The sequence below is a fragment of the Macaca thibetana genome, chromosome 17 (assembly GCF_024542745.1).
Source record: "Macaca thibetana thibetana isolate TM-01 chromosome 17, ASM2454274v1, whole genome shotgun sequence".
Taxonomy (NCBI): domain Eukaryota; kingdom Metazoa; phylum Chordata; class Mammalia; order Primates; family Cercopithecidae; genus Macaca; species Macaca thibetana.
This window is the reverse complement of record NC_065594.1, coordinates 24274975-24288016: the sequence shown is the minus strand read 5'-3', so window position 1 is coordinate 24288016 and position 13042 is coordinate 24274975. Positions and strand designations below refer to the sequence as shown.

The following is a 13042-nucleotide window of genomic DNA, read 5'->3' as shown; positions in this document are numbered from 1 at the left end:
AAGATCAATGGTGGCCAGAGGTTGGAGGGGGAGGGAGGGATGAATAGGCAGAGCATAGAGGATTTTTAGCGATAAAAATACTCTATATGGTACTACATATACTCTATAATACTCTATATGGTACTACAATGGTGGCTACATGTCACTATACATTTAATCAAACCCACAGAATGTACAGCACCAGAAGCAAACCTTAATGCAAACTTACAGACTTTGGAATGATTATGATGTGTCCATGTAGGTTCAAAGACTGTCACTAGTGTACCACTCTGGAGGGATGGTGATAATGCGGGAGATTATGCATTTGTGGAGTGGGAGTCTATGGGAACTCCCTGTACTTTCTGCTCAATTTAGCTGTGAACCCAAAACTGCTCTAAAATATTGTCTATCTTTTATGAAACAAAGAAACCCAAAGAAAAAGGCAGCATGCTGGTGTCAACTAGCCCCAGCCTCCTCACACCTTTATTAATACTCTGAGTTTAGGAAGGCCACTAACGCTGCTTTTCAATAGGTACGAACTGGTTGGGAAAGGCGAGGACGACAAAGGCAGGCAGGGGATTCTCTTTTGCCCAGTGTTCGGTGTCCCAAAGTCGGCGTCCCGGTGCACGGCGGAGGCCTCAGACCCTGCTGGGCTTCTTGGGGTCCTGGCTCCTGCCCGGCATGAAGGCGTAGAGCTCCTCGATGAGCATCTCCATGCGCGCGGTGACCTCGGTCACGGTGTCGATGACCAGCTTCTGCTGCAGCTTCAGCTTGTTGTTCTCCCACAGGGCCTTGTTTTCCTCCTGGAAGCCCCTGTGCTCCGCCCGTAGCACCTGCAGGGTCCTGTTCTCCTCCTGCAGGAGCCGGTTCTCCTTGAGCAGGGCCTGCAGCGCCTGCCTCATCTCTCTCAGTAGCTGCAGGGGCTGGCAGCCGTCGGGCAGGCCCGGGCCCGCCTTGGCCTCCTCCTCCCCGGAGGGCCCGGACATGTTGCTGACCATCTCCCGCAGGGCGCGCAGGGTCTTGGAGTCCTCCTGCGGGGCGGGGGGCCCTCTGGGCTCCTCGAAGTGGGAGGAGAGGCCGGAGCCCTGGTCCTGCAGCAGCCCGGGGCTGCAGGGCTCCTCGTGGGGCGAGGGGGCGGGCTTGCTTTCCTCGGCGGGGGCGGCTGCGTCCTCTGTCTGGGTCCAGTAGGCCTGTTTCTGCTCCAGCAGCTGCTGCAGCGCGCGGTTCTCCTCCCGTAGTAGCTGCAGGGTGCTGTCCTCCTTGCCGCGGGGCACCTGCAGGGCGACGTGGTCCTTCTTCACCACCTCCAGGGACGCGCTGTCCTTTTGCGGCAGCGGTGAGGGGGGCCGGCTCTCCTCCCGGCCCAGCGAGGCCTTGTGCTCCTCCCAGAAGACCTGCAGGATTTTGTTCTCCTTGCGGAGCATTCTGTTCTCCTCGCGCAGGGCCTTGTTCTCCTCCCGCAGAGACTTGTTCTCCTCCTGCAGCACGAACTCCTTGGCCAGCCTCTTGTGGTGCAGCTTGTGGTGGAAGGAGGCGGATGGGGAGAAGTAGGGAGACTGCAGGCGGCAGTTCTCATTCACCCAGCGCCCGTCCTGGAACACGAACATCTCGTCGCTGAGCTGCACCCGCGGCGGGTTGTAGTCCAGCTCCAGGTCGGCCTGAGACATGGGGCGCTCCATGGGGTCTAAGGGCACGGAGGAGAAGCGGTTCAGCGGGTAGGAGTGCTGGCTCGCCATCCTGCGGCTCAGCCGGGGCAGGGCGGCCTGCTGCGCGCAGCGAGGGATGCTGTGCAAGTTGTGGAGCCTCGGGAAGGGCTCGGCTGTGCCCCTCTGCGGGAGAGAATGGGAAAGCGTTAACGATGGGACAGACACACTCGGGGCTGGCTGACAAAGTAAGGGGCGAGGACATCCCCGGATAAGCCCCGTCTGATTGTCTGGCCTGGCCACAGTGGGCGTTTTTGCCTCTTGGGGTCCTCACAAGGAAATGTGGCGGATCCTTGTCATTCCAGTGAGTTCTGTTCTATTAAGTCATCTCCAACGCTGAATTACCAAATATAGAACCATTGCTCCTATGGGAAATAGAGGGCTACATTCCTGGGAGCCTGTGGTCACAATTTTGTCAACCAAACAATATATAACCTAATTTAGTGCTTATTGTTTATTGATTCATTAACATCGAACTCACGTCAGCAACACTGTTACGCATGCCCAAACAAAACTTCTCTAACACCTGTGTTTTCTCCATGTGGCACAGCATAGCCTTCTTGTGATTGGGAGTACTAGACAGCACTTGACTTGGAATGGCGTGGAAGCCATTTTTAACAGCAAAATCACCAACAAAATGCACAAGAAGGCACAAAAAAAAAAAAAAAAAGTGGCACTAGATCGACTGCGCAATGGACCCTATTTTCTAGCCTGAGAGCTGAAACAAGAAGGCTCCTTGGCTGGGGACTCAGCCTTACACAACTCAAATTTTCACCTCTCTGTGCATGTCTGAGAATTGCCATAAAAGTGCTTTAAGTATTGATTTGGTGGATACACATTTTAGCAAGTAGGCAAATTCACAAATATGGAATCCATGAATAATGAGAAACAGTTATATATTATGGAGGTCAAAAGCATTAATTTTAGAGTCAACCAAATATTTTGAGTCTCTGCCTCACTACTTACCAGTTAACAAGAATTTGGGCAAGTTATCTGAGCTTTAATTTCCACAATTTCAAATTGGGATAATTGTATTTACTCCTTGACTCCTAGAGACATTTTTAGGATTAAAAAAGGTAATGTACAAAAGCACTAAGCATGGGCTCTAGCACATTCTGTCACCCTAAAGGAGGAACAAACACTGTTCTCAAGGGCCACTGCCCACAGGTGTGTACTCTCACTTAGCATGAGCAGAGAAGCAGCATGAATCATCCAAACAGCCACCCAAATTGCTGTGTCCGAAATGGTGGTGCCATTGATCAGCCCAGCCTTCTCTCTTGCCCATCTGGGCATATCCTTCACTCTTAGCCACCCTTGCGTCTTTTCTGCTAGCAGCCCCTTAAACATCCACTCCAGCTTCCAATGCAATGCTAGACTCAAAGCAGAGTCTAACTAATAATTTTGGAAGGAAAGAAAAACCATCCCAGACATATCACTGAGCAATGAGCATTCAACATGTGGTGATACAGCCAGCCAAAGACCCTGAAGAATTCATGATGGTGGCCACAGACCTCAAGACCACAGCATAAAACGGGGTTCAGATCCACAGAGCTTAACTCCAATGAGTTGGTAGCTTTCACACGTCCCAGTACAGAAGAATAACCCCAGTGAGTTTTAAATGCAGATTTCTGAGCCTCCCATTGTGAGTCTGATTCACTCAGACTGGGGTGTGGCCCAGGAATCTGCATTTCTAACCAGCTCCCTCAGGTGATCCTGGCTGCAGGTGGTTAGGACAGCTCTAAGTCAAGCAGAATATGCAATTTGCTTAGGTGAGGGTTGCACCAGCATTAAAGACTGAAAGGTCACAAGAATTTTCATCCTGATTTTGTCACTGATGGGCACTTTGAAACCAGAGTGCTCTCTAATCCTCTTTGACCCCCAGACTTTTCACGAGTGAAAAAGAGGGAGTTGGGCTCCATGATCTTAAAGGCACCTTCCAACATTGAAAAGCCAATGAAATATACCTGTAAAATGGAAATAATATATGCCCTGCTTAGTTCACAACACTGTTGTGAGGATTAAATGGGAAAATGCAAAAATATTTTTAAAACCAACAGTGCCAAAGAACCGTAAGGTGTTGTTATCAGAAAAAGTAGATTTCACTAATGCAAGAATTGTAAGATGTATTCAAAAAGAAGTGAGCAAGTGGAGTGCACACTGGAGAAGAGGCGATGATTGCAGCAATGAATTTAAATAGAAAGATCATGATAGCTACTTCCAAATACACCAAAAGTGCTTCATCCAAGTATATCAAAATGCTCTCCAGATATCAATTCCTTATGTCTTAGGTTATTTTCACAAGTGTACAGATAGAGAAAATAAAAAACAACTCAGGCTAGCTACATTTTATATATGTGTGTATGCGTATGTAGAGAGAGAAATACAATTTGCATGGTATATAAAGTTGGTTAGAATTCTTTAAAACCTAAAGAGCTAGATAAATAGAAGATGCAGTTCTATGCCATTAACTTTGCAATAAGCACATGTCATTAACTTTGTAAGGATATGCTCAATCTTCCAGATAGCGAGGGTATGCGGGCATTCTGCAATCAGAATCTTATTTAGTTTAAAAAAATTCAGCCTCCATGGTTTTCACATTTGTCAATTGGGGAAGCAGATTGGCTCCCGTAGCTGTCTGTGATCAGAATGCACCTCACGGTGGATAACCTGGACCATTTTCTGGTAGGTTTAAGGTCCTGAGATCCAGGATTTCTGGGAAGATTAGTCAAAGCCAATAAGGTATGAATGGTTTTTTTGTTGTTGTTGTTTTGAGACGGAGTCTTGCTCTGTTGCCACGCTAGAGTGCAGTGGCACGATCTCGGCTACTGTAACCTCTGCCTCCTGGGTTCAAGCAATTATCCTGCCTCAGCCTCCGGAGTAGCTGGGATTACAGTCGCGCACCACCATGCCTGGCTAATTTTTTGTATTTTAGTAGAGACAGGATTTCACCATGTTGGCCAGGATGGTCTTGATCTCTTGACCTTGTGATCTGCCCGCCTCTGCCTCCCAAAGTGCTGGGATTATAGACGTGAGCCATGGCGCCCGGCAGGAGTGAATCTTGAGAGGTCCTCTCCATCCCTGCACTAGAACCAATGCTTTATCTCAGCAGGATTTGACTCCAGAAGCTATCAACATGGAAAAATGTGGTTTTAGTCAACATGTGCATCCCAGTCCTGAGAAGGAAAGGGAAGAAAGAAACAAACATTGAGCCTCAATTTCATGCTAGGCCCTGAACTGAGCATTCTACCTACTAAATTCATTTATCCTCACTACACTGACATGTAAGATGTTATTACTATTCTTATTTTACAGATGGAGAAGCTGAAACCCAGAGAAGTTAAATAACCAGCACTAGCTCCTTCACTAAGACACAAACCCACTTTTGGCTCCCTGACCTTCTATGTGTGAAGTACACACATGGGAGACCACCATGGATTTATCAAAAGACTTACAGTGCTTTGGGGATCATTATATCTTTTCCTTCACTTTATATGATGGAAAAGTTCAAACATACACAAAAAGAGAGAGAATAGTCTAATAAATGTCCATGTACCCATCACTCAGCTTCACTAAGTATCAAATCAAGGCCACACTTGTTTCACCAGGCCTCAATCTGATTCTACAACCACTCCCCTACCACTAGGTTCCCTTAAAGCAAAGTGACATTGTGTCATTTTATCCACAAATACATAAATATGTGTCTCTTTAACAGAATCACAATACCATTATCATCCCTTTAAAATTTAACAATTCTCCCTCAATATCTGCGAATGCTGAGTCCGTGTTCAAATCTCCCCAATTCTCATTTCTTTTTAACGATCATTTTTTTTCAGCCAGAGAGGCAATCTTCTTGATCCAACTAAGGGTCCAAAGAAGAATCATGGATGCTTTCTACCTGCCCATGTTTGGCCATGATGGCTTTTAACTCATGGCATTCAGCTGCCTGTGTTCTACATCCACCTTCCAAACTGGGTACCCAAGGAACATTCTGCCGCCCCTCAACAGAAATACACTAAACAAAACATTAACGTGGTGGATCCCTAGCCACAGACACCCTGGGTGTTTGGGCCCTGGTCCTTATTTACACATTCAGGTGACCTTGCTCATATCCACTCACTTTCTGACCTTAGTTTCCACTTCTGTAAAATGAAGGGTAAGAGTCATTATGTCTAAGTGCTCTCTTGGCCTATCTCTGGTCCAGTGGATTCACATTTGTAAATTGGCACCACTATGACCCTAGCAGCCCTCTTTTACCAACCTAGTTGGCATCCCGTCCTCTCCCCTAAATGGCCACCTCTTCCCAAGCAGGCTTTGTGCCCTCTCTTGTTCCATGCCCACAGCACCTAATCCAGGAAATGCTGATGGACTAATAAGTCCCCTTTATTTTCTCAACAGGAAACCAAATTCTTCTCCAACATCTAAGTCCTATTGTCTTTCCTCCTATCCCCAGACAGGACCAAGAAAGTGGTCAAGTCCAGTGTTTCCTCATGGCTTAGTTTCTTAGAATATTTTCAATGTTTTCAGTAGTCATATATTTATTTTAATAAGTAATAGAAAAACATACCTATATTAAATATACAGGCATCTTTAGATATGAGAAGGTTCATGATTGAACTTTGGGAAAACATTGATCCAAAACAAACTTGTTTTTTCCTGTGGTATTTCTCTGATTCTGATCAGAGCTAGCTGGATTTAATCCTTAAAGGAAAGCTCTTGGCCTTGTGAACATTCTTCACCCTAGTCATGTACCCATTCAAGATGTTATTGCACCAATTTTTCCCCTACATTAGTGTCAGTGAATCAACTAACATTAATTTGGCATCTACTGTGTTCCAAGCTCACAGACCCTGCCCTCAGGGAATTTCCAGTTGATTTGAAGAATCAGTGAATAGCACCAATTACTTCTTGGTGCAAATGAGAGAAGTCAAAATGCAGGAAGCATTAATGCAGGCAGCAAGGTGTGGGGAATAGGGGACTAGAAACGATAACATCTGAAGAGAGTTCTGGCCCTGCACTATATGAGTGCATGACCTTTATAGAGTCACTTCATTTCTGTGCCTTAGTTCCTAGAAAATGTGGATGTTGACATGAATCAGGGCCAACCCATATATTTTTGAAATGCCCAACTCTAGAAGGCACTATTCACTGTTACTGCAGTGCACAACCTGTACAACCCTCTATACAATGTCACCAACATCTGACCTACTTCTCTCAGAGGGTTCATTGTTCAGAAATAAAAGGAGACTTGGAACATTTTCTTTGTTTATAAAGAGCTGCATACATGCAAGAAGGACTACTGCTTTTAGAAGAGACATTGCTTAGCATTTCTTTACAGAAAGATTATATAGAACCAGAAAAAAAAATAACACCAAGTGACTATAATGTGTCAGGTTATATGCTAATTGATTTCTGTATTCATATGTAATATCTTACCCAAAAGAACTGGCATGATTCTGCATAAGATTACATAGCTGGTAAAGGAGTGGAACCAGGATTTAAAATCAGGATATTTGACTCCAAACTCCATGTTTATTCTAGCACTTCACAATGCTCAGACATTTTATTTTGCATGTACTAATATCATTCCTTTGCAATGGTTCTCTTACAACCAGGCCTCTCCTCTGCCCATATGAGTAAGTTGCAATTATCTAAGCACAGTGACCTATCCCTTGTTTTTGTGACATCCCAAGTCTTGGGAATTAGAAAGCAAATTTCACATTCCTTGGCAATAACTGAATCAACCAAAATACACTGCAAGATTGGGAGCAAATACTAGGTTGAACCATAAGAAACTGTTAACATTTTACCATTTTTGGCCTACAAAAATGGCCATTTCTTTTGCCTTAATATATGTAGTGTATTTGATAAAGCTATGTCCTCATTTCCATTCATACTTAAGACTTTAAAATAGTCCCAGGGCAAAGCTGTTATGGTATGATGTAAAATCTATAAGCATGGAGTTTTCCTCACGTGAATTCCACAAACACCTAGATTCATCCATGTACTCCCTTAGAGGAAGCTCCCGTCACCCCCTGCACACAAGCATGCTAGTGGTCCATTTCATCATCTTGAATATATAATCCAATGAGGGTAAAGGCCCTAAATTTCCAGTAACTTTGGGCTCAAAAGTCCCTCCTTTGACTGCTCTTGAGTAAGTCACTTTGCCTCTCTGAATGTCACCTCTAAAATAAGCCTAAACATGACCGCTCTGCCTACTTCCTGGGGTTGCAAGAGGACAAGAAAGTGGTAGGCAAGCTGTCATAAAAACTAAACAGATGGGAAGTTCTACTGGTAAGGTTTAAACATACCCAGCCTAAAGCGCTATGCAACATGGAGTATATTTCTTTACAAAAGGGCTACCCAAAAACTGAGCATCTGAGTTCAGCGAACATATGCAGTTCCAGGATTCCAGACCTCCTTGGCCTGTGTTAGAAGCCAGTTCCTTCTCAGTAGGACTCCTTGACCAGTGGTATTACTGGATTGGTTTCATGGGCCAAGCTAACCTACCCTGATATCCTTTAGCCTTTGACAAGAGGTCTTTGCCAATACAAGCCCCAAGAACACCCCAGTAATGTTCTCCTAAGCCTGGGAGGTACCATCTATGTAGCATGGTGCAACTGACCATGAAAAAAAAAGATTGTTTCTTTCCTGGTCTCTAGGAAATGCCCTCACATAGAGATCCACTAGGTAGGAAAGAAAAAGATTGGCTTCTTCATGGAAGAATGGGATATGAAGCTGATGCAGAAGGGGAATAAGTTGGCCATGGGCTCATCATGCCTTCCCATCGGGTGCTAGAAAGGTGCCAAGAGACTCTGTCCTCTGGGGAAATATGCTCATAGCTGTAACCCAATGATGCATTAGTGCCAGGGATCCAGGAAGGGCCCTGGGCACGAACATCGCCTTCACAGAAGCCTGAAGTCCCACCTGTGGATTAGAATTCTTTCTTAACATTAGGTCTGGCACCCTCCCTGGTAAATGTAAGTGGTCCTGGAAGGAAAATGCCTGAAATCTGCCAACAACTGTGTCTTTGTCAGATCACCAACCTGGTGGCAAGTGAAGAACATGGGGGAAGGGGACAATTGAAAGAAGGGAGGCAAAAAGCAAAGGCCAAAGGGCAAAGGGAAAAGGGGAAGTGAAAGGACCAAAATCCCTTACTGGTGCTACAGGACTTGTAGCAACAGGTCTCTCTGGATGGGACCTTCTGGGGTGGAATTACTGGAGTTGTGGTCTCCCATCCAAAGGGTTTGGGGATGGGATTGAACAGCAACTAGCCAGGCTTAGCTGACACACTGCCGCCTCTCCACCCCTGAAAAAATGTGGCTACCAGAGCCCAGAAGAGATGTCCCAACACTGCTGATAGAGTCAAAGCCTGGTGACTGAGTTTCTTAAACACCAACTTTGCCAACATTACTGAGGGTTATTATCAGAGAACATTCAGCCATCTGAGGTACTTTTAAAGCATGTAAAGTTGAGAGGCCCCAGGATTCTGGAAGGAAAAGCCAAATATGCTACTGATTTTCATATGAGATGACAAGACTGAGTCTCATTATCATTATTTTAAATTAATTCACCTCCTCGGTACCATGGCAAAGTCAGTGGTGGTTTTAATAAATACTAACAGGTAAAAGGATAATTCACAAGGTAAATGTGATCGATGTTGATAGAATTACAACGTTAACAGCAAACAGGATAAAGAAGATGTCATATGTAGTATGTTTGCATACTGTTTAACAGAGACTCTTGTGAAATCTTCCTGGGAACCGTTATTCAAATTGGCGGCGATCTGGCTGCTGTCAGCAGGAATTCACTGCTTCTGAGGAACAAGCCCAAACAAAGGGGAAGGAGAAAAGGCAACTGGGAAGGATGAAGATGGCACTGGTGTGTGCTATTGGAGCTCAGTCTGACCTGGTGTAGCTCTTTCATTAATGACCTAGGAGTAAACAATGCCTTAATGAAATTCACAGAGCATGCTCACTGGGGAAATGTGAAAGTCTTTGAGAACTGAATCATTACGTGCAAAAGGAACCAGGAGATCAGCTAGCTTGGGCTGGAAATAGCATTGATGGCTTGCAAGTTAATGTGCTGGAGGGAAATAGATCAGAAAACACAAATATTTAATGTGAGGAAGAAAAACGGGAAATCAATGCGTCCTGAAAAGACCTAAGGGTGATAACAAGTAGTGATCACAGGCATTTGCAATGTAATTGAGAAGCCTAAACACACAGCAGGACTGGGAGCTGGGAAGCAGAGGCACTTTCTAGAGACAGAGCTGCTGCCACAAGTCCTTTCTGAAACAAATGGAAAGTGGATTCCATCCCAGAATAGAGTAGCTTTTGGCAAATACAAAATAAGAAGCCCAGAGATGAGCGGTTAAGATGCGGGGAGAAGACTCCATCTCCAAAGAGCAAAAGAAGAACCACAGAGCTAAGATGCAGCGTGGCCCAGCTTAGTGGCATGTGCCCTGGTATAGCGGAGAACATGGGCACTGATTGGAGTTCAAGCCCCTTCCTCCATCTCTGCCATTACTAGTGGGGTTCCTGGGGTTGCCAGTTCCTGTACCTGTAAAATCTCTACCTCACACTTACTTGGCACCGTGCTCAACACATGATCGCACTAACATTCAGTCGATATTTCTTCCTCTCCTTGCTTCCCAGATCAACCCTGTCCCCTAAGCCATGCACCATCTCATCTAGGGAGGCCGAGTGAGCACATTGGTCCCTCTCGCAGCCCTGGTGGTATTTTGGTTCAGATTATCTACTTATAGACACCCACACCCGTCCCCAGAGTGCCAGTCTTGAGCATCCTGACAGGTGTCCAAAACCTGGTGCATGGCTTGTGCCCTCTTGGCAGGTGTATACACTTCCCGTGAGAGGTACACATGCCCAGACAGGAGATATCCTCTCATTCTTCACCCACTCTGCCCCCACAGGACCCCAGCAGCAGCACCAGGTCCTCCAGAACAGTAATCAGGCAGCCCCAAGACAAGCTTGAGCTGTCTTAAACCACATTCTCTTCTCTTTGATTGCTGGGCTGTTTCTGGGAGCTGGGGAGGGAAAGTTACGGTAGGTGTTGATGGAAACATCATTCCAATTTCTCTATCACATGACCACTACTCTTTCAAATCCTATCCCCTCCTTCACACCCACCTCTAGGTTGGCATCCTCTGCCTGACCAAGTTTCTTAAACACCAACTTTGCCAACATTACTGAGGGTTACTATCAGAGAACGTTCAGCCATCTGAGGTACTTTCAAAGCATGTAAAGTTGAGAGGCCCCAGGATTCTGGAAGAAAAGATTGGTTTATATGGGCCATGAGGCATCACAGCAGTAACACCCACTCTTGGGGAAGCAGTGGCCAACACAACTCCCTGCATATTTCAGGTGGAAAGAATCAGGCCCAAAAAGATTCCTACAGCTTGTTATCCTGTCGAACGATCAGGGGGAAGTTATCTTATATTCTAGCTAAGATTCAAGTCATAGAAAAGTGACTGTTCATTACAAAGTTATAAAGATAATGTGAAAATAAACATCCAGGATGTTTTCTTCTTCCATATGTTTGCCTCCCACTGAACATACTTGCCTAGATTGTTACAATTATATCTGGAATGCTCACCAGTGGTCAATCCTCCTCCTACACATCCCTGGACAGAGCTCTCAGATAGTTACCTCTGCTTTGGATTCCTCCATCCTACATTTCAACCCCTCTGGTTGCATGGCCCTGGTCTTCCAATGAGGCCTTAGGTGACTCTGGAGAAAGCAAAGCCACCCCTTTGTGACATAGCATCAGTAGACACAATTCAATCAAGAAGACTCCACTAAGGAAAGAGCTGATTTCAGGCAGGAGGAGACCTGAGAATCTCTAGCCTGTGAGGACTTCACCAATTCATTGACCACAAAAGCATCTATGCCCATGGCCCCTACATCTGTCTTTGGTGCATAGCAGGGCTTAATTCTCTTGACAACTCCAAATAACTCTGTACCCCTCTGTCCATGAAGGAGGTTTTCTTCTCATGGATTCATTCTTATGCATTTGATTCCAAGTCCCAGTTCTAATTCTCCTCTAGAAATCCAAAGTGAATGCACAACACTAAGCACCAAAAGGTCTCGTTTTGAGAAGGTTGGGTTACTTCAGAGTATCATAGAAACTTGGAATGTTAGGACTGGAAGTTCTTACCAAACCATCTGACCCAACCACCTCATTCATGGGAAAAAGAACCCAAGGCCCACAGGGGCTATGTGGCCTTCCCCAGCACGCTGCCTGCTGGCAGCCAACCCAAACTAGAACCTGAAGCCCTCTCTCTGCTTATTCTACAACATCTTGCTAGAGTTTTGAAGGAGGGGGTAGGGGGTTATTCTGGCTAACACCGATAGGTTACATCCTCTGTGATTATCCCTACCTGAGGTAGAACCACATTGATTGGAATTTCTAGGCTTTCAGATCTGGTATCTCTTTTTCTTGTAAAATTTGGCCTTGAGTGCTGTGGAAAAGAGAAAAGAAGAAGATTGCTGCTTCCCAACTCATCCTCTGGGCCTCAATTGCTCACCTAAAAAACATAGAACTTTCTACTCATTTATTTCCCTCTTGTCAGTTATGTACAATTATGAAAGTCTGGAAGAATGTGTAGACGATATCTGGCAAGACGGTTTATCAACCTCTGAACAGATATTAAGCTAGATATTATAGTTGATGTAAAAGACTTTTGAAAGTCTTTGACGCGGAGATAACTGTACCTGCTTGCCTAAGATGATTATTTCTATCTCAAGTAAAAAGCCATACCAATGTGAGTTGCCAGGTATAGGTCCTATGCAGAAGTTGGTCACCAAAACACTCAGAACATTCCAGAGGTGACATCACAAAACAATAGGGTGTTTTTCAGGGCTCATGGTTTCTGTCTGAGCATCACAGGTGGGAATGAGGCATCTGACAGGCAGGAAGAGCCTGTGGGGGCTGTGACTACTTGGCCAGTCAGGGTCAGTGTGACACACAATAGCTCAAGCATTAGCCCCCTGTTGGGTCATCCCAGCTGCCATTTGTATTCTCACTGCCAGGCTAAGTTGAGACCCCTAGTTTCTCTCCAGAAGTGGCGTCTTCTTGGAGTTCGGTCACTCAAGAAGAAGGAAACACAACTGAACTCTTCCCACACCAAGCGAGAAAGTGTAGTCTGAGGTGTTTTCTGACACTACTCAATTCCTTAATTCTCTGACATCAACTGTGTGCCCTACAATTCCATTTCATTCTGATGCTATCTACCTGGAGTTAGTGTGATAGAGCTGAAGGGGCTTACTGCCCAATGCAATAGAAGCCAATACTAAAACACTACGTTCTTTAAAAAAGAAAAACTTGTATATTCAAAGTCAACT

The 13042-nt window shown here is 45.3% G+C and overlaps 1 protein-coding gene across 4 annotated transcripts; it reads right to left on the bottom strand.

Annotated features, from left to right (window-relative positions):
- Positions 1–430: 430 nt before the first annotated feature.
- CBY2 (chibby family member 2) lies at positions 431–12651 on the bottom strand. 4 transcript variants are annotated; one of them, XM_050766198.1, is made up of 3 exons: positions 12459–12651; positions 12079–12159; positions 431–1808 (listed from the first exon to the last, which is right to left on the bottom strand). In XM_050766198.1, exons 1-3 carry the CDS (start codon positions 12531–12533, stop codon positions 618–620), a joined length of 1347 nt encoding a protein of 448 aa, XP_050622155.1. In that variant the 5' UTR covers positions 12534–12651; the 3' UTR covers positions 431–617. The 4 variants fall into 4 exon arrangements, with proteins under 4 accessions (XP_050622155.1, XP_050622156.1, XP_050622157.1 ...); XM_050766199.1 differs by lacking the exon at positions 12079–12159; XM_050766200.1 differs by lacking the exons at positions 12079–12159; positions 12459–12651 and adding an exon at positions 11348–11830.
- Between the last annotated feature and the right edge of the window lie 391 nt (positions 12652–13042).